Source organism: Dipodomys spectabilis, unplaced genomic scaffold, assembly GCF_019054845.1.
Source record: "Dipodomys spectabilis isolate Male_0828 unplaced genomic scaffold, ASM1905484v1 ptg000017l, whole genome shotgun sequence".
Classification (NCBI taxonomy): Eukaryota; Metazoa; Chordata; class Mammalia; order Rodentia; family Heteromyidae; genus Dipodomys; species Dipodomys spectabilis.
This window is the reverse complement of record NW_024870694.1, coordinates 4,845,569-4,871,111: the sequence shown is the minus strand read 5'-3', so window position 1 is coordinate 4,871,111 and position 25,543 is coordinate 4,845,569. Positions and strand designations below refer to the sequence as shown.

General features: G+C 43.3%; 1 protein-coding gene across 1 annotated transcript in view; it reads right to left on the bottom strand.

Annotated features, from left to right (window-relative positions):
* Positions 1-379: 379 nt before the first annotated feature.
* The window catches only part of Cfap91 (cilia and flagella associated protein 91), a 43,760-nt gene continuing 18,596 nt past the window's right edge, over positions 380-25,543 (bottom strand). Inside the window, exons 8-18 of the mRNA XM_042668700.1 lie at positions 23,102-23,259; positions 22,473-22,655; positions 20,472-20,614; positions 19,826-19,942; positions 18,152-18,223; positions 16,159-16,305; positions 12,647-12,868; positions 10,248-10,396; positions 9,301-9,392; positions 5,449-6,012; positions 380-696 (exon numbers count right to left, since the gene is read on the bottom strand). Of these exons, the coding sequence (XP_042524634.1) occupies positions 5,450-6,012; positions 9,301-9,392; positions 10,248-10,396; positions 12,647-12,868; positions 16,159-16,305; positions 18,152-18,223; positions 19,826-19,942; positions 20,472-20,614; positions 22,473-22,655; positions 23,102-23,259 (1,846 nt within the window). The 3' untranslated portion in view covers positions 380-696; position 5,449. The remainder of the gene's footprint in view (positions 697-5,448; positions 6,013-9,300; positions 9,393-10,247; positions 10,397-12,646; positions 12,869-16,158; positions 16,306-18,151; positions 18,224-19,825; positions 19,943-20,471; positions 20,615-22,472; positions 22,656-23,101; positions 23,260-25,543) is intronic.

Here is a 25,543-nt window from a genome sequence, read left to right as displayed (position 1 = left end):
GTTTTTGTTTGTTGATTGCTTTTCTATTTGCTCATCTTTGAATGAGGAGAAATCCATTCAATTCTGATGTTTGTGGTGGATGGGTAGACTGCCCTCCCTCCACACGCTCCCTAGGCGGTTTGTGTGACTATACATCTTATACCCCATGCTCAACACTGGGGTGCGTGCTATTGAAGGAATACATCCATGTTTATAGTATCCATTCCAGTAGTGAGGATATGTGGGTTTCCAGTGTGCAGGTCACCACAACTAACATGTCATACACGTTACTCATGTATTTCTATTGGATGTAAATCCCAGAGATGAAATGCGGATGATGCACATTTTCTACCTTAATAGATAATTCCAGTGTCCTAGGAATGACACACTGAAACAACACTGAAATATTCAGCACATTTCTTTTTGTTTGAGTCAACAAGCCAGCACAATATTGAGTAAAATGCTGATAAAAGACACAAGAAAAATTTTCTCTTGAAGTAGAGGGAATCTAGAAAACACCAAAGAGAACAAAACGCTTTTCAATCAACTGTTACTAGTGAAAACCATTTGAAGTTCTTGGGCATGTTAAGAAAAGAGATCTCTCTCCTCGGGAAGCACGTGTTGACATGCTCATGAGAGCTGCATGTCTTAGAAGCACAGAATACTGGAGTTCTCGAGATGATTTGTACAGTTTCTTAATAAAAAACCACACACAATCTGAAAAAAAAGAACAAATATTCAAGAGTGAGCCATCTTTTACAAACATTCATTTCCAGAATGAGTAAAATGCCTAGCTACAATGCACTGAAGACAGATAGCCCCTGGGCATACCTTAGCTCTGCCATTTATAAACCTATGGATTCACACATCTCTTATATCAGTGTCTCATTTTCCAAATATCAGAACCGGAAAAAAAAAAGCTTTCAATTAACGGAAAACTTAGTATGTGTGCATTGTAAAATATTCAAACCACATATAATATCAAAGACCATCACCCTGGGAGTTAAGACTTTACCACACGCATTTTAGAAGGTCTCCAGCATGAATAGCCTTCTCACACACAAAACGTATTCATTCCATTCCCAATAGTCCCAAAACTTTTAACTGGTTTCAGTATCAGCCCTAAAGTCTAAAGTCCCAACTCTTGTTTAAATATTACCCAAGCCAAATATGAGTGAGACTCAAGATACAACACATTCTCAGGCAACATTCCCTTTCTAGCTGTGAGCCTGTGAGACCAGACAACTTATGAGTGCTTCCAAATTGCAATGGCAGACACGCACTACGTAGATACTCCCATTCCCAAAGGGAAAAAGTAGAAATAAGAAGCCAGTGATGAGTCCCCAGCAAATCTAAGACCTTGTAAGGGAAATGCCATTGGAGATTAAAGTCTGAGGAATTGCTTCCTTCCAGGCCCACAGGAGCACTGTTCCCATTGCTCTTCTGTGGGGAGGTTCCGATCCTTGGACTCCGCCATGTCCCATTCCATGGTTCTAGGTAGGGTTTCTTCCTTTGTAGTTCTGCTGGGACTGGAGTCTCACCACCAAGGGGCTTAGAGTGGGGGATGGCTGGCTTGCTGAAGTGGGGACATGGCCAGGACAACATTTCAATCCCCTGTGGGGTCGTTTTCCTTCCTTATGATGACAAGTTCCTTCATCCCACCCAATCAAATCTCAGAAGTCCAGCAGCCTTCCCCTGTCTCTCCCGGCCAAACTGGTCATGTATGCTGATTATATAATCCCCATAAACTCCTTTTCATATGGTTGTTCAGCCACATCCTCATGCGCTCATCAGAAGACTTGCTTCTTTTTTTGCAATATGAGTAGGCTGAGAATTTTTCAAATCTTTCAGACCTGGTTTCTTTCCCTTTAACACTTTTTTTTTTTTGTCAGGCCATCTCTTGTCTTACTATAAGCAGCCAGGAGAAGACACTGTCTTTTAATATATTTGCTTAGTAGTCTACTCAGCTAAATATCCAGTCTTATTGCTCATATGTTCTACCTTCCACAAAAGATTAGAACACAGTTCAGGAAGGTTTGCAATAACGTGTTACATATTTCCATCTGCCACTACACACACTCCAACATTCTACCTGTTACCCTTTATAAAGCCACTCCTATATATGTAGGTATTTGTTACAGTAGCATCCAACCCTGTTTTGGTTTTTTTTTTTTTTTCTGATTCCAAAGATCTGTATTTTTCAAAATAAAGATCACACGTTGTTTAGAGACAATCTACACAAGAGTTACAAAAAATAGGTGCCCAGGCATAAGCATGCACAGATTTGTTAATTATATACATATGGTTACAAGTGTGCTTGCAAAAAAGTTCATTGGAAATATACACAAGGCTCTGGAAATGTACACTGCATAGTGTTACAATTCTATATTCAAATGGGTTGTGTCTTCCAACATAACAAAACATCACAGATTAGGTGGCTTAAATCACAGAAATTAATTTTTTTCACAATTCAAGAGGTTCCAAGTCCATACAGTGAACACAAGCTTTTTGAGAATCACAGTATTTTAGATGTGTTCAGGTTGTTTCTGTGACCTACTGTTTCTGCTACTGCTTGTTCAAGTACCATGTCTCTGCTTGTACCCAGGTATCTGGCAATGCTCTACCAATTGTATGTGATAAGTTGTTTTTGGAAATAAATTGAGGTCCAAGGTGATGTTAACCTTCTCAAAGGAAAACTGAACATGTTATATCTGACAAGTTACTGAAGAATCAAGTATCTAACTTCAGTTTCTGAGATTAGTTTTTAAAAATTTGGATTATAAACTTAACTGTAGTATATGCAGGAAGACTTACTTCCAGTTAATGCTTACCACTAGGGCATAGACTTTCAGAGTCTCTATACAAAATGGAAGAGGAATCATCAGGGCTTCAACTTTGGCTCTAGATTTTGTCCCCTTAGTTTATGGTTTTAAGTAGCATTGTCAAACCACATTTTATAGAATTGTCACAGTTCCTCAGGAAATAAATATGAAAACAAAAAAAAATGACAAAAGGACTTTGGAAATCACTGGAAATTATAAAACGTGTTAACAGGAAAACAGAAGCTCCATATGCCAGAATCAACTGTGAATTTCTTTTTAAGATTTTGGTCCAGAAGTTCTCCACAGTGTTACTACATCCCCATTTCTTCCTAAGTGAGATGTATGTGTCTCAATAGTTCGTAGTTGTTCTAATTTTCCTCTCCCTATGCATTACTAAATCAATTTAGAATTTCTCTCCTACCCCTGCAAGATAGAATAGGGAGAAATATTATGTGTTGGGGACAACTAAACTTTGAGTTCCACTCATGTGAGTTATTGATCTTTGCTGAGGGTCCTTAACTCAAAAAAAAATTTAGGGTTTTTTGTAGCTATGTTTTATGACTATCATATACACTTTACATGGGTTTGATGAGGTGTATTTTACTTTTAATCAGTAGTTCGAAGATGTCTTGACTCCTCTGCCTTTATTTCATGGACCACCATGGAATGTCTTAGGTCAGGTATCAAAATCAGAATGCAGATATATTTAACTCAAACTGGGAAAAAATACTGATTTTATTTAATTGCATGCTGGAAAAAAATGACACTCTATTCCTCTGGCTTATTTTTAGCAGGATAATGAGGCAGGCTTTGAATTGCTGCATGGTAGAAGTCATTACATATAAACATATGGGTAATATCTTCAAAGATTTCTGAGGCTTTTTCATTACTTTTATTTTGTTATTGAGACAGTCACTCTTTTACATTCATGTCTCATCATCATCATCATTTTATTTCAACCTTCCCTTCATGTTCCTCCCTTTAACTGGGACTTAAGATTCCAATAGTTCCCTGCACCAGGTCCCTTTGAACATGTGCAGTGAGTGAGCAGACCCCTCGAGAAGGGTAGTGTATGAGACTATATTGCTAGCAGCAGAGTGCCAAGACAAGCTCTTTCAACCCTTAGTCCCTGTCCCCAACATGACTGAGAGTATTCCAGGTAAAAAGCAAAAGAATGTGTCCACCAAGGTATAAAAAGAAGGGCTGATTTGGGCCAAGATCCACTCCCTTCCTCCCACCCCCTTTCTTTCTTTCCTTTTTTTTTTTGTCCGTGGTAGGGCCTGAACTCTGGGATTAGGCGCTGTCCCTCAGTTCTTCAGCTCAAGGCTAGCGCTCTACTGCTTGAGCCACAGGGCCACTTCCGGCTTTTTCTGCTTATGTGGTGCTGACGAATTGAACCCAGGGCCTCATGCATGCAAGGCAAGCGCTCTACCACTGAGTCCCCTTCCCAGCCCTCCTTTCCCTTTGAAAAACTTTCAATTGACTCTTTCATTTTAACTTTCAATAGACTCTAGTTCTGTCCTCCTAGTCATCTGATAGATAATGTGGTATGTGTCAACTGGGCTACTAAGTGACTTTTATTCCTTCAGATAAAAATAACCCTTGACGAGTAAACTGCATCTGAATTAGGTGGACTGATGAATAACCTATAACTATCCAACAGGAAATGGTAACTTTGAGCTTCCCTCAGTGTGTTAAGATTTGTTACTGGGCAAAGTGACTGTGAGGATCCTCGAAGCTATACCTATGAGACTATTACAAAAGTTTGTAGCCCTTGGGATGCGAGGCTCCCAAGCCTACTCCCATTCAATGCAACTCTCTTTTCCTTGGCAACCCAGGGCTAAGGACAGGAGCTCTGTGTCCTATATGGCTATGATAGAACTTCTATAGGAAGAAAAGTGACATATTTCCCTGCTGGAAACCATGTTTCCCGCTGCATCTTGCTGAGTACACACATGCCAAATGTGGTCTGGGTCAGACTTGTGAGGATGAATGTTTAGTTGAGCCTAACATCAGCTCCTGGTGGGCATTGCAGATGACATCTGAGTTGGCATCTCACAGGGTTAGTGCTTCATGCTGTGTTTACAACTAGCTAAATGCATATCCTGTCCACCCCCATCTGAGCAAGCTTTTTAAAACAATGTGCACGGTCAAATGTGGCAGCTTACACCTGTAGTCCCAGCTAAGTGGGAGGATTAAGTAGGAGGATTGCAGTTCAGGTCAGCCAGGGCCCTTTGAAGGGTAACTAAAAGCCAAAAGGGCTGAAGGTGTATATTAGGAGGTGGAATACCTGCCTAACGAGAGTGAAGCCCTGGGTTCAAATCCCAGTATTACGAAAGGTGGGAAAATGGTCAGGCTTTCTTACAGACAATCTTGTCTAGATATATGCTCAAATAACCCACTAGAAATACCTAGATTCCTACTTTCTAGATCCCGAGAGTCCCACCTGTGGTGATCGCTGACTCAATTCTAAATTTCAACCATCGGAGCCCTAACTTAGAAGGTATGAGTCAGTTTAAGTAGGAGTGCTACATTAAATTTCTTAAAGAACAAGGCAGTCGTTGGCATGATGCTGTCAGAGCAGAGCACAGGGTGAGGGCTGCTCCTCCACCCTTGCTGCTTCCTCCCCACGGAACATCACACTCACCTTAGCTGTCTGCATCCTCTTTGTCTTCAGTGTTGCTCTTGGATGGCTCATAGCTCAGGGTTACCTCGTCGCTCTGGGTTAGCTCGTCACTCTCCAGTAAGTCGTCGCTCTGGGTTAGCTCGTCACTCTCTGGTACCTCGTCACTCTCGGATACCTCCTCTGGCGCCTCTTGGTTCTTGGGTACCTCGTGGCTCTTGGAGACCTCGTGGCTCTTGGAGACCTCCTGGCTCTTGGGGACCTCCTGGCTCTTGGGGACCTCCTGGCTCTTGGGGACCTCCTGGCTCTTGGGGACCTCGTGGCTCTTGGAGACCTCCTGGCTCTTGGGGACCTCCTGGCTCTTGGGGACCTCCTGGCTCTTGGGGACCTCCTGGCTCTCTGAGGCCTCTTGGCTCTCAGGGGCTTCCTGGGTCTCTGGGGCCTCCTGGCTCTCGGGGGCCTCCCTAGAATCGGTGGCTTGGTCCCTGGCTTGTGGCTTCTCAGAGAAGTGCTCCTGGACCATGGCGTCGGTGAACTCGTGGATGATCTGATGGGCCGCCAGGATGTGCTTCCGCTGGGCGTTCCTCACTGTGCCAAAGAGACAGGAGAATCTCTATCGTGAAAACCTGAGGGAAGTCATTCCCAAATGCTCTCCAGGGCAGAGGGACACAAATCCTAATTTTGCAAGCCACATATCCTCTACCTCGGGCTACTTGGATTCAATATAGATTACTGGCTCTCTGTTTTAGAAGGACATCTTCTACAGGTAAACCACATCTGCTGCAGGTTAGCTATGAAACGCACCCCCAGCCCCCCACCTTCTGCTTCACCAAAAGGCAAGCTGGTGTACGGGTTAGGATCGTCCACTGATGACTCCACAGCAGAATTGGCCATTAGGAGGAATGGGCCTTGCAGGAGGAAGGAGGTCAGTGGAGCATGACTTTGAAGGGTAATATGTTCTCAGACCTTTCTCTCTCATTCTTTCTGCTTCCTGGCCACCATGAGGTGAGCAACTCACTCTTCTATGCCCTTCTACCAGGACGCTCTGCCTTACCGTAGTCCAGAAACAACAGAGCCAGCAGATCTTGCCTGAAACCCCTCCGATTGTGAGCCCAGCTCTGCCCTTCCTCCTTCTCAATTGTTTCTCTCAGGTATTTGGTGGCAAGAGTGAAAAGTGATGAGCAGAAAACCCACGCCTACCCCTCCCTCTGTCTCCTTGGGCTTTAAACTCAAGGCCTTGCACTTGAGTGCTCTACCACTTGAGCCACGCTTCTAGCCTTTTTTGCTTTTAGGATTTCAGGGATTTAGGGTCTCACTTTTTTTTTTTTTTTTGCCTGGTTGGCCTAGAGCTGTGGTTCTCCTACCTGCACTTCCCCAATATCTGGGGTTACAGATGTGAGCCATTGCTCCTGGCTCCATACCTTACTCAGTACGGCTCGCATTTTGGGTCAGTCTGTCTGGGGTTGTCCTTCCCTTCACCCCTCCACAGCTTTTGCCTCACCTGGAATGTCTGCCGTGGAAGTCTTACACTTTCATAAAGCCCGGTTCAAGTCTCTGCTCCTCTAGGATGTCTACTCTGATTGGATTATCCCCATTTACTACTCACCACACTTGCATTTGGGCCAACCAGGGAGCCCCAAAATGTAAGGTACATTTTGTTTTCTACCTACATCATGAATGACTGTTTAGTCTTAATGAAACTCTTGCCTCATACTTTTCCTTGAACCTTAGCTCCTCACAGAGAGGGCACTGTTGATTGATGCTGACTTAATCATCAAATTCTAAGAATATTTATTATCAAGCCTTAGTGCCTAAGCCTTTGGAGAGGAGAGGTGTTCATTAGCATTTGTCCTTAATTTGTTCCAACCACACTTTTAAGCACTTGACATGTAATTATTCATTTAATTCTCTCACAACCCAAGAAGAGAATATTATGAATATCCTCATTTCCAGAAGAATAGACATAGACATACAGAAATTAGGTAACTTATTCCAAGTCATGTAACAAATAAAGGAGAGTAAAAAGTATTATGGAATAGTTTCAGTGGCACATGGCTCTCATCTTAGCTCTCAGGAGTTTAAGGCGGGAGGATCATGAATTTGAGGCCAGTCTGGGCTAGATAGGGAGACCCTGTCTAAATAAGCAGATAGATAAATAGATAGACAGATAGATGATAGACAATCTTTGTCCTTTGATTATCAGCTATTTTATATAGGGTAATACATAGCAGCTTTTTGCAGGTGACAGTAGTGTGGCTGAAAAAACAAGACCTCTGTAATCACAGAGATCCTGATTCAACTCTGCAAAAAGCTCAGACAAAACCTAGACCCTGAATTCAAGCCCCAGGACTAGCACCAAAAATTTTTTTGAAAAGATAATTCAATATGGCCCACATGTAATATTACCTTAATCTTGGGTAATTAGTACATACAATATAGATAATATATAAAAATATATATTATAAATATAAAATACATACTTGCATAGTAATACATATATTTATATAAACATAAATAAAATAAAAACACAAATATAAGAAACATATTATGCATAAAAATATATATTTCCTCATTTGAAATGAGAAATGAAAGTTTCTCTTTTTTGATTTGACATAAATAGGAAGGGAAGAGGCTGAGAACTAATGCGACTTGACCATAAACAATTCCCACTGATTTCTTCCACTCAAATTCCCCTTCCAAAATCTCCCTCTAAGAGTAAATAAATATTAAGCCCATCATTTCCACACCTCATTCATCCTCTTCAGGTAGAATGCTCTGATGCAAACTGACCTGACTTTGGACCTGGGAGAAGCAGGAAGAAACTGATCATTTTAATGGATTTAGAAAACAAGAGTGTCCCATTTTCACTGTGAAGTTGATATAGAAATATGTCTTACTTTGTCTGAAAATTAACTGTTTTGGAATAGGCAGTATTATACACTGTTATGGGAGTAGAACAATCTTTTTTGTGGGACAACTGGGTAGAATCTATCACAGTGCAGAATGCACATAATCCTACTTGCCAGGAATTGTACTGCAAGGATTTTACTCTCTTCAGAAGCATGGCCCAGGATAGGTGTAAAAGGTATGGACTGACCAGAAAAAACTAACAAACTAAATGCTTATGAGTAGAGGGTACTGGCTTAAAAAGCACATAACCACCATGAACGAGGAAGACATGGAAGGTCGTTGTCCTAATGTGTTTGATCCCACCATCCTTTCATCCTCAATGGAACACTCCACAGAGTTCTACAGAATCCTGCACGCTTTGTGCTGCTGTCTCACCTAGATATGGCCTTGTTCTAATATCACCCATCTTGGGGATGAAGCCAGTAGTTTCAGAGCTCTGGAAGAACCTGCCCTTTTCTGATCTCCTTTTGTCTTCTCCTCTATTGACGGAAAGCATTAATCTTTACAAACATGCCACATTGGACAAATAATAGGTTGAGGTATTTATATTGAGACATGGCCCCGGGAGAGGCACAGTTTGGGCTGACACAAGGAAGTATAGTAGAATAGATTTAGGCCCTCAGCATGGCTGCTTTTCAACACCCACGCTTCCTGTGCCCTGCCTACAAAAGGCTGTTTCAGGGTGAATCATAAGACACTCCTCCTCAGCAAGCTGGGGAACTTCCTTTCAGAGGGTTGAGGTGCTGGCAAGCATATTGCAACTGCATCTCATCTGCAGAATCTAGTTGGGTGTTCAGAATCTCTACTCACACAGCAGGAAGGGAACCTGACAAACTCGTTAACAAGGGAAATCAGTGCTTCTTCAGAAATCCCATACACACTGTCATTTAGTTTTCACTTCTAGGATACTAAAAATAATTTAGCGCTTTCTAAAACACCTAAGGTAAAACATTTCTATTGACTTACCTTTTTCTTTGACAAAGTCTTTTTGAACCTCTGGGATTAGAAAACTGTAAACCAACTCAGCAACAATCTCCTCAGATTGAAGTTGTGTTCGACTATAAAATTTTGAAAAGAAGAAAAAGGTGACATTGTTCAAAAAGAAATATACTCTTTATCTGACTTATACAACTGGTTACCTCTGCATATCACCTTTATGATAACAATAAATAAAATAAAAATTTTAAATCAAACTGTTTTCTTGCTCCCTTGCTTGAACTGCTGAATTATAGTTAGCAACTCCAGTGCCTAAATCTCACCACCCCCTTTTCCTTGATTGAATAATCTGAAATAACACATTTTTGGAGACCTTGTTTAAACTCCATGAAAAATTAGTAGTTGATTCTGTCCTTCATTTACCAACCTGATAAGAAAGAAATGTTAAAAATTCAGTTTATTGCCAGGCACTGGTGACTCATGCCTGTAATCTTAGCTACTCAAGACGTTGAGATCTGAGGATCATGGTTCAAAGCCAGCCTAGGCAGGAAAGTCTGAGACGCTCGCCTTCAATTAACCACCAGAAAACTGCAAGTGGAGCTGTGGCTCAAAGTGGATGGAAGCCACACACGTGGGATCAAATCTAAGTAATGTTGTACACACCCACATCTGAGTATTCTAAGAGTGCATCTATGAAAGTAATCAACATTGCAGAGGATAGCTGGGAATTCAATTCCCAATATTGCAACTATGCAGGGATAGGAGCTTGATTGACTTCTAATGATTACACTAGTAGGGCAATGGACAAGCAATCTGAGTTCTTTTATGTGTTTCCCTTTGGTGACAAAAATCTTAAGCTCCTGACAATTGATATTCACATAACAGCAAAGAAGAGTGTGTGTGTGTGTGTGTGTGTGTGTGTGTGTGTGTGTGAGAGAGAGAGAGAGAGAGAGAGAGAGAGCTATTCTGCTGCGTACCGGCTTTCCATTTCATAGGCAATGTTATTGATTTCCTCAGCCACCTTCTCAATTTCTGCTCTGGCTTGTTCATCTGCAGTATTTGCTTCAGTATTCAGTATAATTTCTTCCAGATAGGATGAAACAGTACTCTGGTGAACTTTAACCACCTGCACAAAGCAGAAATATCCCTTCTTGTTAACATCCCACGATGAACAAGATAAGAGTAAGTCAAACCTTGGCTGACCTCTTGTCATAGGTACTTCATTCGTTAAGTCAACATTTCCACTTCTTTCCTGTCTTCCTGCCTACCTGTTCATTGTGGTGGGCCTCATCTGTCCAGCCTATTTTAGAATCATGGACCTTACTTGGAGGTAGGCAGGCAGTAAAACCATGGCTTCAGATCAATAATCTGGTTTGGATTCTGGCTTTGTTCTAAGCAGCAGTGTGAGCTGGCCAACTTACCTAACCATAGAGAAGCTAGGAAATATTTCCCATTGTCTTTTCTGTCTTTCAGCTTAAATAACAGAACCCCTAGATTTTAGCTGGGCAAAAGGGACTGTATTTTCCAGCACCCATAGAAGCCAGCACGGCCACAACTTCTGACCAAAAGAATAATTCAGAAATGGTATTTAGAAGATACCTCCCTAGGAAGCTTTTCATCCAGCTCTTGTCTTTATGGTTTGTTTTTATTTTTTGCTTGTTTGTGGGGTTTTTTTTTTGGTAGGTGATTGTTGGATCAAATTAGAAATCTGAACTTAATAATATATACTTACAAACATCTTCAATTTTATGTTGAAGATACAATTCATTGAGAGTTTTTTTTAAAGCTTTTTAATTAAAAAAGAACCACACAGTTCTTAGGTCAATATTAATTCTATGGGATAAGGTAAATTATTAATCATTAAACTCTCAGGGCAACTTAGAAGACTCCCCAAATTCACATAGTACTTATTTGTGTGTGTGTGTGTGTGTGTGTGTGTGTGTGTGTGTGTGTGTGTGTGTTTGTGTGTGTGTGTGTAAGTCCTGGGGCTTGAATTCAGGGCCTATGCATTTTTCCTGAGCTTTTGTACTCAAGGCTAGCATTCTACCACTTGAGCCATAGCTCCACTTCTAGCTTTGTGGTGTTTAATTGGAGACAAGAGTTGCCCTGGCTGGTTTCAAACCACAGTCCTCAGATCTCAGCTGCCTAAGTAGCTAGGATTACAGATATAAGCCACCAGTGCTCAGCTGTATATACTCCTATGGGGTCTACATCTTAAAGTTCCAGCCTGGCTTTTCCTTTTCTTCCTACAGCTGGTTCAGGGGAAGTACTCACCTAGCTGCCCTTAAGGTACTCTGGAAATGTGGCCACCATGCAGACTCTTCCATAGTTCAGTGCAGGTAGCCCAACTCTCTTCCTCTGCGTGTGTGTGATGATAACTCCGCCCAGTAGTCTCAGACTCAATCACCCCTGCCTGAAACTTAGGTTTCTCTCCTCTTACCTACCTTGAAAACAGTAGCATCACCTGCCATACTTGGGCTCTCTGTTTCTCATTCTGGCCTTTATGACTTCAGCAGCCTCCTTCCTGGTTTCCTTGTGCTCTCTCTCCTCCTCTCTCTCTCTCTCTCTCTCTCTCCTCTCTCTCTCTCTTTCACCTCTCTCTATGTACCTTCTCTCTCTCCTCCCTTCCAGATCTTTCCCCACACAAAAGCAGAGTAGGGGGAAGGCAGTGGTTCATGCTTGTAATCCTACCAAGGACACTGTAAGGTCTGAGGATCGTGCTTCAAAGCCAGCCCAGTCAGGAAAGTCCATGAAACCCTTATCTCCAATGGACCAACAAAAGTCAGAAGTGGAACTGTGACTCAAGTGGTAGAGTGACCGTCCTGAGCTAAGGAACAGCAGACCCAAGTTTCAAGCCCCAGTACCGGCACCATGACATTATCTATCTATCTATCCATCCATCCATCCATCCATCCATCCATCCATCTATCTATCTATCTATCTATCTATCTATCTATCTATCTATCTATCTATCTATCTATCTATCTACCTACCTACCCAGATATAGATTAGATAGATATACATAGATATATATGTGTCTATCCGTGGCAGAGTAATCTTTCGAATACATCTTTGGGCCCCATTTGTTTCCTTCATGGAATCATGGCATTTTCTAACTCTACTTATGTTTCCTTCAAGTAGGAGAGAAGAGATTGTCTGTTTTTTCCCTTCCAAATAATCTCATAATGCCCTCGGCCTGTGCCGGGCCTGGATGGAGTAGGAGCTTAAGGCCTGTTTGCTGGAAATTAAAAAAAAAAAAAAAAAAAAAGGAAAAGGAAAGCTCAGTGCCCTGTCCTGTCCTGAGGTTCCTCCGGCCCACCGGCTTCCTGCGGGGGAGAGGACAGGGGTGTCCCGTTCCCCACGGGCGCCCACCTACCTCCTTAAATATCTCGTCCTCCTCGCGCAGGCGCCTCTGCTCCACCTGGCGCCGGCCGCTCTCCTCCGCCTCCCGCGTGCGCCGCTGGCGCTCGGCCAGCATGGCGAAGGCGTGGATGCGCCTCTCTTCCTGCAGTCTCACCAGCTCTTTGGACAGGAAGTCGAACATGTCTGCCAGTGCCCTGCCCTCCAGGCCGGCCAGGTGGTTTTCAATCAGGGACAGCTGGAAACATAAGAATATAATTGTAGGCCACTAAGGAATGGAGATCTTGGCAGTCGAGTCGTCTAACTACTTGGATCTGGGTGCAGCTGGGTTGTTGTGGTGGTTGTTTTTTCCTTAGGATCCCCTTCCCAAGGGCTCTTACTGGGAACGTGTGTCACACAGACCAGGAGGTAGGCTGCTGTCCCGGATTGATCAGTCTCCACCTTACAAATGAGATGTGGCCAAACATTTCTGCAAGGGGCCACTTGGGGTGTGATCTGTTGTTTGTCTGTTTGTTTCCTTCAGTTTTATTCAGAAGGTCAAGTGAAGTCCTTTCAGACGGGAAGAGAAATGCCAAGGTTCTTACTGAAGATGATATTGGAGTTTAAGCCAGGCCCCGTGACTCACGCCTGTAATCCTAGCTACTTAGGAAGCTGAGATCTGGGGATTGTGGTTCAAAGCCAGCCTAGCCAAGATAGTCCCTGAGATTCTTATCTCCAATTAACCATCCAAAAAAAAAAAGCAGGAAGCGGAGCTGTGGCTCAAGTGGTAGAGTGCTAGCCTTGAGCAAAAAAAGCACAGGGATAGCACCCAGGTCCTGAGTTCAAGCACACACACACACACACACACACACACACACACACACACACACACACAGATAATATTGGAGCTTAATAACATAGGATTTCCTAGAAATTCACTCATGACACGTTTAATTTTTTAAAGGCGTGTCCATCTGATCCGTTCATACAAGCTTGAGGAATTTTAATATCTCCCAAAATAGGAAAGCAGAAAACATTGTTATTCTCGAGTCTTTTAATAACTCCAAAGGCATTAACAACTGTTTTTGAACCAGCGCAGGAAAAGAGCCTAAATGCCTATGTGACTGTCGGGGTAAAATAGAGACCCGTGGAGCTCTCAGCAAGGAGTAAGCCACTGTACCTATTTATGGATCCGAGAGCCCCATCGTTGACACACCAAATGGAAAAGTGCTTGAGATTTGTTTAGCCTGTGTGACTTCATCTTGTGCCCCCTCCTACCCTAGGTCTTAAGAGTGGAAAAATACGTTCTTCTTCCCACTGTTCACTGCTCTTAACACTGATAGCTCCTCCTTCCTCATTTCCCTTTCTGGTTTGACTCTGAAGGGAAGGAATTTGCACAGGTGTCAGAGGGGAGGTTGTCAGTCAAATGCTGGTGTTTGCCTGGTACCCAGATCATCCATCCTCACGCACGCACACTTCCTAACCATGGAGTTCAAGTTCACTTTTATAACAGGGAGCGTGGAAAGAAAGGGTGGCAGCATCTCTCTGCTCTTTCATGAATAAACAGTGAACATTCAACCTTGAGATGAGAACACATTCTCTCCTTCCTTGTATCTGAGCAGCATCCGAAACTTTACTTGAGGCCAAGGGGTGGAGGTAGGGGTAGGAGAATAGACTCATTTTCAAGATCCTAAGATAGCTATCTGTTCATGATTGGCCTCTTTCCTCAGCTACAAACCTGGGTATTCTCAATCTAGGTAGGATGATATAACTTAAAAGTATACAAAAGGGGCTGGGAAGGTGGATTAGTGGTAGAGCGCTTGCCTCGTATACATGAGGCCCTGGGTTTGATTCCTCAGCACCACATAAACAGGAAAAAAAAAAAGCTGAAGTGGTGTGGTGGCTCAAGTGGTAGAGCTCTAGCCTTGAGCTGAAGAGCTAAGGGACAGCACCCAGGCTAAGTTCAAGCCCCATAACCAACAACAACAAAAAAAAAAGTATGCAAAACATACGTAGGAAGATGATTCTCTTGTGATCACATCATGGGATCCATTGCATAATTGGGAACTGTGTTTTATGGACTATTTTCCAGAGAAATGAGAGCAGATTAAGGGAGACCAGCATTGCTATACGTATACGCGGGAGCCTAATCCTCAGATGCCTGCATATCATTGGTGTTTTGGGGAACAGGTACAGGATAAATGGCAGCTTTTCACATTAACTCTTACCTCTACACTTAGCTGATACCATCAGTCATGTCTCCACCGTGTGGGGAAAATGAGCTGAAAAGCCTGAAGTGCTTCCCTGCATCTGTTAAAGGCTTTTATCCCAATCCTTAAAAGGCCATCCACAGACTCCGGACCTACTGTTTTCATTGTTTCCCTATGTGAACATCTTTAGGTCTTTAGAACCCAGATACTTAAATCCACATTCCCCTCATCTGCTTCTGGTCCCTTGCTTGGGTGGCACGGCTTGTGTCTTTCTTATTCTTCCCCTATTTAGCCCCCAGACCTGCTCTCCTGGCTCAGCGACCATCCATGGCCCTGCTTTCATGTAAGAGAAGTAAAGCTGTGGTCATTTCCAAGCTGCTGACTGTTATATCCAATTCCCAATGGCACAAGAGTTATGCATGAGTCACATTAATAGTTCTTTTAAGTAAGTATCACTTTCTTCACACTAAATTTAATCCCCAGTGCAAAAGAACAGTGCTGAGCACAAGTTCCTCTCTAGCTTCCCTGGACTTACTCATCAGAACCAAGTCATGCATGGGCCACACTGGAGGTTCACACCTGTAATCATAGCTATTCAGGAGGCTGAGATCCTAAGATCATGGTTCAAAGCCAGGATGAGCATATAAATCCAAGAGACTCTTATCTACAATGAACCAGCAAAAAGCTGGAAGTAGAGGAGTGGCTCAAGTGGTAGAGTGAAAGATGATTGTGTTTTTCATACTGATTTACAAAGTGGGGGAAAGGAGCAGAAATGTGTCTATACTGTTGTCAGCAGCATTAAGAAGTATGCAAAAATAGCATGAACATTGGGAGAGAACAAGAACAACTTTTGCTGGTGTTCATTTAGCTATGACTCTCAAGCTGTGCATGGGGGGGGCAGACGTCACCCAACACAGAGTGAACATAGTTAACAGGCACTTCATCCAGCATGAGCTCTGATGGGTTCACATTTCAGAAGTAAGTGCTGACATAGCTGGATACTGGTGGCTCACACCTATAATCCTAGCTACTCAGGAGGCTGAGATCTGAGGACCTTAGTTTGAAGCCAGCTGGCTTCAAATCCAAGAAACTCATATCCCCAATTAACTAGCCAAAAAATAAAGGTGAGAATAGAGGTGTGGCTCAAGAGGTAGAGTGCCAGCTAAGCAAGTGTGAGGCCTTGAGTTCAAAATGGATGCTGAATGCTGGCAAAGTGCTGAGGTTGGAGGCATCTTTTTTTTTTTTTTTTTTTTTATCGTGTCCTCTATGGTTGTCCCAATTTTCCTTGTTGCTATAATAAAAGGAAGAGGGAAAACACAGCAAGACAGAAAGGAAGAACCTTGTGCTCGTGCAGGTTCCTCTGCCGCTGTAGGGCCAGTGTCAGTTGCTTCTCGGCTTTCTTCAGTATCTTTTCATCTTCTTGTAGTGCATGGCTGGTGCGCAGCTCGTGGATCAACTCTCGCCGCTTTTCTTTCCCTTCAAACATCTGCACGAGATCAAGTCAAACAAAGACCTGGCCGTTACGATCCTTCAGGGTGATGTGCTCCAGGAGTCACGAGCAGCGTGCAAAGTATCTGGGGATAGTGGGTTCTGTCCTGAATAAAGGGCTCTCGTTGCAGGAGTATTCCACCCTGCTGGGATTTAGGCCTCTTTTTTGTGCCTTCAGGGGGTTCAGAGAGAAAAGAACTTACAGGCAGAGAGGTGAGTTATTGGTTTAGCTCCTAACAATGCCTCTCAGAGACTAGGTGGCAACTTACAAGGATCATATCAAGAAACTAGAACCTTCCCTACAATTTCCTATCCTCCTTCCCTGAGGATGGCATTTTTCATGGCTGTGGTGGTTTTGTTGTTTGTTCTGTTTTGCCTTTATTTTTAATCCAAGAATGTGTCCCTGGCTTATAATACATAATGTACTGGCTGAAGTGAAATATGGCATTCCTCTAGGAGAATATTAAATGGGGTGAAGAAACATGTTAAAACCAGGCATGAGTTGGATGCCAGTGGCTCATGCCTGTAACCCTACTTATTCAGGAGGCTGAGATCTGCACATCACAGCTCAAAGCCAGCCTGGCAGGAAAGTCCATGAGACTCTTATCTTCAATTAATCACAGAAAAAGCTGGAAGTAGTGCTGTAGCTCCAATGGTAGAGCCCTAGCTTTGAACACAAAGAGGCCCAGGGTCAGTGTCCAGGCCCTGAGTTCAAGGCCCAGGACCAGCAAAATCAAAACAAAAACAAAAAACAGCTATGGTGGCACATGCCTATAACTCTAGCTATTCAGGAGGCAGAAGTAGGAGGATCACAGTCTGAGACAAGACTAAGACCCTGTCTGAAAAACTAAAATAAAATCAAAAGGGCTGGGGATGTGGTTCAAGTAGAAGAGCATTTGTCTAGTCAGCATGAGGCCCTGAGTTTAATCCCCAGTGCAAAAGAACAGTGCTGGGCACAAGTTTCTCTCTAGCTTCCCTGGACTTACTCATCAGAATCAAGTCATGCATGGGCCACACTGGTGGTTCACACCTGTCATCATAGCTAATTCAGGAGGCTGAGATCCTAGGATCACGGTTCAAAGCCAGCATGAGCATACAAATCCAAGAGACTCTTATCTACAACCAACCAGCAAAAAGCGGGAAGTGGAGAAGTAGCTCAAGTGGTCTTGAGTGAAAAAGCCAAACAGGAGCACAAGGACCTGAGTTCAAGCTCTAGTACCTGCAGGGTGTGTGCACATGTGCATGCACGTGTGTGTGTGTGTGTGTGTGTGTGTGTCTTGGGAGATGCACATGTATCTGCGCCATTCTATCATTCTAGTGTGCCAGCTCTAGCAACACAAATGGCTGAAGTTTTACAGTCAGGAACAAGGAAGTTGAATTTGATGGTAGTTAACTAAATCTCCCTGATTCAGGTTACTTACTTAGCTAGTGGTAGTCCTGATAGGAAAAAATGAGATGATACATGTAGAACCAACAATAGATAATATGGGTACATGGCAGGGGGTTAAAAGTGTAGCCATTATAATTTTAGCTAGCTCATTGATAATGAAGGTATTTCCAGATATAGGCAAACTCAAATAACTGTATTAGGATATCCTTCTAGAAAACTAGAGAGTCTCTTTGTTTTATAATGTTGCTTCTCTCAAAATCCAGGCGGGAAAATGTGCATAGAGAGTATCCCAAAGCAGAAAAAAGGTTCACACTGCCTAGGTTCCGCTGTGCCAAGTGGCAGACAAGCCAGTAGGAGGGGCAGGCAAGGTTCAGGAGGGAAGCATTCCCTCCATGCCCATCACGCACGCACATATGCATTCTGAAACACAAGCACTGGAATCTGGACTACACACCATGTTCTGAACCACTCTGCCCCGGAGTAGCTGTTGCAGGTAGATCACAGCCATTTCCATCTCCTCTTCCTCCTGAGAGAAAAACGGAGCAAATAGTTTGACAACAGCAGCAGCCTAAGCATCAAATGCTGTGTGTGTGTGTGTGTGTGTGTGTGTGTGTGTGTGTGTGTGCACGCATGTGCATACCTGTCCTGGGACTTGATGCCAGGGCCTGGGCTTTGTCCCTGAGCTTTCTCTGTACAAAGCTGTGTTCTGCCACTTGACTCACATCTCCACTTCCTGCTTTTTTGCTGGTCAACTGAAGATAAGAGTCTCACAGACTTTCTTGCCCAGACTGGCTTTGGACTGCAATCCTCAGGGCTCATCCTCCTGAATCGCTAGGATTACAGGCTTGAACCACTGGTACCTACACCTCATCAAATGCTTGTATCAAGCAAGACATTTCAAACAAGAGGGACTGTGTCAGATGCTGGATTGAAAGACACAGAGCCTGTTCTCTGTCCTCATTGAACATGCCGTACTTACCATGTCACGCAGTTTCTTTTCCATTATGAATAATGCATTGCTACCAGGTCATATGAAAGGAAAATGAATGCCAGGACTGCTCTATTATCCCTGCAAATGATGCTATTTCCAGCAAAATCTTGAAGCAGCAAGCACAGTGTGTAATATCCTTTCAGCAATCACGTGCTCACATTTGCTCATGCAAACACAACGCAGCTAGTCCGTGTTTAGAGTGACGTGCTATGCATGAGCATTTAGCTAAACTGGTAAATGAAAAGGTCAAAGGCAAGAAGAACGAGGTCTAGCCTTCTCATGAAGGGATCTCTAGTAAGAGAAAATGTTGGGACAGTAGTAGCATTAACATCCACCACAGACAGGGAGGATTCAAAGGCCTGCACAGAGTCTGAAGAAGCAGTGGGTATGGTTCCCTCTATGACAGGAGGAAACAGGCCTTGTGAGAATCCCTCCTCACCCCACCCCCATACCCATCTCCTGACAAGAAACACAGTAGCCTTCCTCTGGAAGGCTCAGCTGGCAGCCAGAGACGCTCCCACTGCTGGGGGAGTTCTCCACGTCTCTATCATGACATGCTCAGCAGTTCCCTGTGGGTTTGTGTGCTGTGAGGCCCTCTTTTATATCCTTACCAGTTCTGGCACCTTGCCCACATGGAGTTTGGTGAGAAGTGGTCAGTGGGACCCCTTGGAGCCATTCCTCACCTAAAAGTCACCCTGTCGTGATGTCACCTCCAGCATTTTATTCCTGTCTGACTGCCACAGTTACAGCCACTAGCTGGTTAAGAGGAAGTCGGCGTGGAGACTGTTCTCAGTCTTTTATTTGGCACACAAGAGGACTGCCGTCTGTGCTGATGCTTCATTCTTGAGCATGATTGGGTTCAGATTTCAGTGTGTGTGTACACGCACATGTGTGTGCGCGCATGAGCATGCAGGAGTGCACACACGTATGTGGCTGTGTTTGTGTTTGATGTTTGATACTTAAGAATAAAGGACACACACACACACACACACACACACACACACACACACACACAATTTTAAATCAGAGCTTGAGAAACTACCTAACTGTAGTGCAGATTTTTCTTTCAACCCAAACTTTCCTAACGACACTGACGGCCGTGCTGAAGCTAGCATTTCAAATCAGTTTCCAACTCACATAGGAACCCATCTCCAAGGTTGGGGTGGAAAGTCGAGGCAGAGGCATGGAGATTTTTTGAAGGAAGCGTAGAGGTTTCTTTGTTTCCGCAACTTTAGTCTTCTTGTCCAACAGCGCCTGAAATGATCAAACGAATGTCATCCCTTCTCTTGGCGTTTTCCTCCACCACTAGGCTAAGGCGATGTGCTCCAATGTGAGCACCACCAGCCTTTCTTGAGTTTTAAACTAGATGAATTTGACTCCTTCCTGATGTCCTGATAACAAATATTAAAGGGAGTAAGTGGAGCCTCTTACAACATCTACACCAACCGTAATGTCTAATACTAGGAATTTGCTGTACCTCTAGGTAGCGTCAAGTTTTACCAATGCAGATCCAAAGTCAGAAAGCCTATCAGGAAATAACATGACTTCTGTAAGTGAAGACAATGAACTCTGAGAAGTCTTCCTGCAGTATGAAATGAGGGGAAAAACTATTAGGCACATCATGGTCAACCTCCAGGGGAGAAAAGTCTAGAGAAGAAGGAATGTCAGGTTGTGCCTTAGATTCGTGATCAGCAATGCCCAAGACAGAATGAAATTGGGAAGTGCGGTGTTTCTCTGTGGAAGCCACATGAGAAATATCTGGTCTTCCATATAAAAAGTGTACCTTATGGACCTCTGCCAGCTCATAGTCTGTCCTTGCTACCCGCTTCAGAAAACCAGCTTTGGTGACGATGGTCCTTGGCTTTGGAGCTTTGATTCTTGGTTGTGTCACAAAATCTGGGAGACATGCCTCAAGTTCAACTAATCCTACAGGAAAAAAGTACTTTTTCAGAGGATATTGTTAATTTTAACAACAAATGTCAAGTGGTTCCTTTAGAATACTTTATTTTTCTTTCTTTCTTTTCTTTTTTTTTTTTGTCAGTCCTGGGGCTTGAACTCTGGGCCTGGGCGCTGTCCCTCAGCTCTTCAGCTTAAGGCTAGCACTCTACCACTTGAGCCACAGCGCCACTTCCGGTTTTCTAGAGGTTTATTGGAGATATGAGTCTCACAGACTTTCCAGCCTGGGCTGGCTTTGAACCGTGATCCTCAGATCTCAGCCTCCTGAGTAGCTAGGATTACAGGCGTGAGCCACCGGCGCCCGGCTTCTTTAGAATACTTTTTAAGGCACATCTCACATAATAGAATGCATTGTCCATGAAATGTAAAGCCCATTTATGTCCATATAATTAATGCAGGTTCTCAGTGACCTAGACTATAAGATGAGAAACATTTTCTAAAACTAAAAATATTGTCAAGCAGAGCATGGGTGACTCGTGCCTGTAATCCTAGCTACTCAGGAGTCTGAGATCTGTGGATCAGGGTTCAAAGACAGCCAGCCTGGACAGGAAAGTCCATGAGACTCTTTATTTCCAATTAACTACCAAAAAGCCAGAAATGGCACTATGGCTCAAAGTAATGAGGCACTAGTCTTGAATACAAAAGCTCAGAGACAGAGAGACTCACCAATCTGTCATATTCCACTTTGAATATAATAGCCCAGAGCTGTAGCTTTAATCGTGTAAAACTAAGTCTTGATCTTGGCCACATAAAGCTTCAATTATGTGAACTGAAATGTACAAATCCTCTTGGTCTTGACATAACCCTCACCATGAATTTATCACCTGTTATCTTGCCCCCTAGTTTTCTGACATTCCTTTGAGAAGGATGATGTCACTATGCAACTAATTGTTTCATAAACCTGATACAAAATATTTTTGCTACTTCATTTTCTGTATAACTTATTATTAATGTCATTAAATGTTTTTTAAACGGAGTTGGGTCCTAGTGGCTCACACCCATTACCTTAGCTACCAAGGAGGCTGAGATGTGTAGGATCTTGATTTGAGGCCATTCCAGGAAGAAAAGTCCAAGATAAATCAACAAAATTCCAGGCTAGAGGTATGGTTCAAGTGGTAGAGCCTCACCCAAGCAAGCAAGCCAAGTGAACATAAAGCTAGGCCAAGTTCAAAACCCAGTACTGCCAACAATCCCATTTTTTAAAAATTCACTATGGGTACTGTTGGCGTATACCTGTAATTCTAGCTACTTAGGAGGCCAAGATCTGAGGATCAAGGTATGAAGCCAGCCCAAACAGGAAAGTTCATGAGCCTTCATCTCCAACTAACCACTAAAAAGCCAGAAGTGGAGATGTATTCAAGTGGTAGAACACTATCCTTGAGCAAAAAAAAAAAAAGCTCAGGGACGGTGCCTAGGCCCTGCATTCAAGTCCCAAGACAGGCACACATACAAAAAATCCATTGCCACATTTCCCAGACTGGCCCCAAACTCTTGGACTCAACTAATCACTCACTTGAGCTTCCTGACTAACTAGGACCACAGACAGATGCTGCCACATCCAGTTGGTATTTTAAAATATTTAGTAGTTAACTGACCTTTACTGTCTGCTAAATTATTCTATATTATGCCCATTTATTTATTTAGGTCTTGGCAGTTTTGTTAGTTTGTATGAACTATTAATGAGTATATTGAACCTGAGTATATTGAAGGTTTGTTTTTAGGTTTGTTTGGTTGTTTTTTTTTTTACATATATTTTGGAAACTTTTCATCTGAATTTATATACTTAACTCTTATGTTAGAGTGCTCTTAGATCTCATCAATCACTTACCTTCATAGGTGTTGAGATAGTAGTTTTTTACTACAAACTGCTGCCCGCTGATGTCTGGGAAACGACCAAGGCGAGAGAGAGGTCCATAGACCTGTGACCCATAGTCAGAGTACTCCTTGATGATATCTCTCCTCTCCAACTTCCCCTCTACGTTCTTTGACTTGGACAGAAATTTCCTCATTGCTGAAATGAGACATACCTCCATGACCATCTCCAAAAATCTTGTTCTAGATTATGAAGGCAGAATGGCAAACCAGTTCTAATTTTACTCACAGGGAAACAACTGCATTGAATGAATTTCATTCTGTAGCCTGAACCTGATATTGAAAACACATATACACATATGCGTGCAACACATAATGTCAATAATTTGTCCACCTGGGAGAACACAGACTCTTGATTTTCTTAGTGAGGGATTCTCCCCCCCCAACACACACACACACACACACACACACACACACACACACACACACACACACTTCCACTGTTGAGAAACAAGTTGCCTCTCACCTCTAACTTATTTGATTCACCAGGTTCAGGACAGAATTTCATCATAGCTAAGTCAACATTTGGTCCAAGACCTAAAGCAGAGCCCCTCCTATTTGCTTTCCTGTCTCAAACACACCTACCCGACATGTGCATGCGCTGAATTTTGTCCACTTTCTCCTCTTTGGCTTCTTGCAGTCGACACCACTGTGCGTTCAACTGCCTCGTATTCAATTCATTTTGATTCTCTGCTCGCTGCTTTAGCAGCTCTTGCAAAAGCTCCAGACGAATATCCTGCAATCTTCAAGTAAATTTCAAAGCATTAAGAACTATCCAGCATCCCTGAACTGCAGGCCTGGCCCACATGGCAGAGCACTTGCCCAGCAAGCTCAAGGCCCTGAGTTCAAACCTCAGCACCAGCATAATTTTAAAAAAATAATGATAATGGGCCCTATACCTCTCTAGAGTGTGCAATGCAGTCACATGTGACATAACCACAGTGTGTGCAACAATGGACCACAGCACCTCTGCAATCCTGGAAGATATTAAGGAACTGAAGATTCCTCCTGCTGACTGACATCGTCACCATAGTAGCATCACAGTGCAACACATCACTCATGTGGGGCGATGCTGCTCAGCACATCTGCTGTGCAGCTGGTCCTACAGAGTGCACATGCAGTACTCTATGCTTGCAAATGACGATAAGTGACTACTGATTTATGCATTTACAGCACTATACCTGCATTGTTATTTTAGTGTGTACTCCTCCTGGTTACTGTAAAACAGTCTGCCATGTTACTCTGGCAGAGCCTAACCCATTTCTTGTTTACTGTACCTCTTGGTCATACTGAGAGGCCACAGTGAAAGACTGATGTATACCATGTGGGTTATGGAAGCCTGCCCTGTAATGTTCACACAACAAAATTACCTAATGGCGCATTCTTAGAACACATTTCTACCACTCAGCAGCCTGTGACTAACTTAGAAGCTCAGCTATCTCTCACCTTGCCTCTGTTCCTTCATTTGCAAAATGAAGATGATGGTGGCCACCTTATAAGATGGTGGTAAGAATTGGTGAGTTCATGTACACAAAGTGCTAGATCAAACTGAAGCAAGTGTGGAATACTCTGGAAGGCCGGTAGGGCATGGATTGCTGATCCCCTCCTGATTCAGTGGGTCTGTGAGGGGGTCTGCTAAGATGCATTGATAGCAAGGGGACAGGTAATACTGGTGCATCAGGTCTCAGGGCCAGCCACACTTGAGAACCACTGGTTTAGCACATGGTAGACACTCTGTAAAGTACCACAAGCTCAGTGAGTACCTCCAAATCACCACCACCATCATCATATTGTTATTGTCGACCTAATGTCTTCTTTCCTTTTCTTTTCCTTCCTTCCTTCCTTCCTTCCTTCCTTCCTTCCTTCCTTCCTTTCTTTCTTTCTTTCTTTCTTTCTTTCTTTCTCTTTCCTTCTTTCTTTTTTTTTTTTCTGTGATACCAGAGTTTGAACTAAAGGTCTTCTGCTTGTTAGTCTGGTGCACTCCTGCTTGAGCCGTGCCTCCAGCCCTTTTTGCTTTGGTTATTTCTGAGATAGGGTTTGGCTGGCTTAGGCTGGCCTATAATCCTCCTATTTACATTTCCCACCTTGCTGGGATGACAGATACATACTACTACAGAGGCCACTTAAGAAGAGGTCTCACCGTTAATTTTTTTTTTTGGGGGGGGTCCGGTCATGGGCGCTGTCCCTCAGCTCTTCAGCTCAAGGCTAGCGCTCTACCACTTGAGCCACAGCGCCACTTCTGGCTTTTTTCTTTTTGCTTATGTGGTGCTGAGGAATCGAACCCAGGGCCTCAGGCATGCAAGGCAAGCACTATACTACTGAGCCACCTTCCCAGCCCTCACCGTTATTTTTTTTTTGCCTCACATGGCTCAAACCCCAATCTTTCACATCTCTACCTATTGTGTGGCTGGGATTTACAGGTGTGAGCACCCAGCTCTGATAGCACCCGTCATCCACCAGAACCTAGCTCAGAGGCTACCTTTCCCAAATCATCCACTGAAAACAAAGCCACCTCGGTTCCTCTGGTACTGTGTATACAGAACAGAACATTGGAGAGAATTGATTTACATTGATGACAATGGTTTTTCAGAGCCAGGCACTAGTGTTTGTAAGCCTAGGTACTCAAAGGCTAAGATCTCAGGATCCTGGTTCAAATCCAGCCCAGACTGAAGTCAGTGAGACTTTTATTTCCTCTTATTACTTATATTACTCTTATTTGCTCAAGTGCTAGCCTTGAGCAAAGAGCTCAGGGACAGCTCCTAGACCTTGAGTTCTAGCCCCATGACTGACACCCCCCCCCAAAAAAAAAAGGTTTTCAGTTTAACATATTACCTCGGCATCTCCAATGATGTCTTCATGCAGCTAGATACGAGGACAGCAACAAATTAAAATTTCTGCAGCTAACGATTAAATACTTTGACACTTACCTTGCCCAGATTCTTTTTTTTTTTTTTTTTGTCAGTGGTGGGGCTTGAACTTTGGGCCTGAGCACTGTCCCTCAGCTCTTCAGCTCAAGGCTAGCGCTCT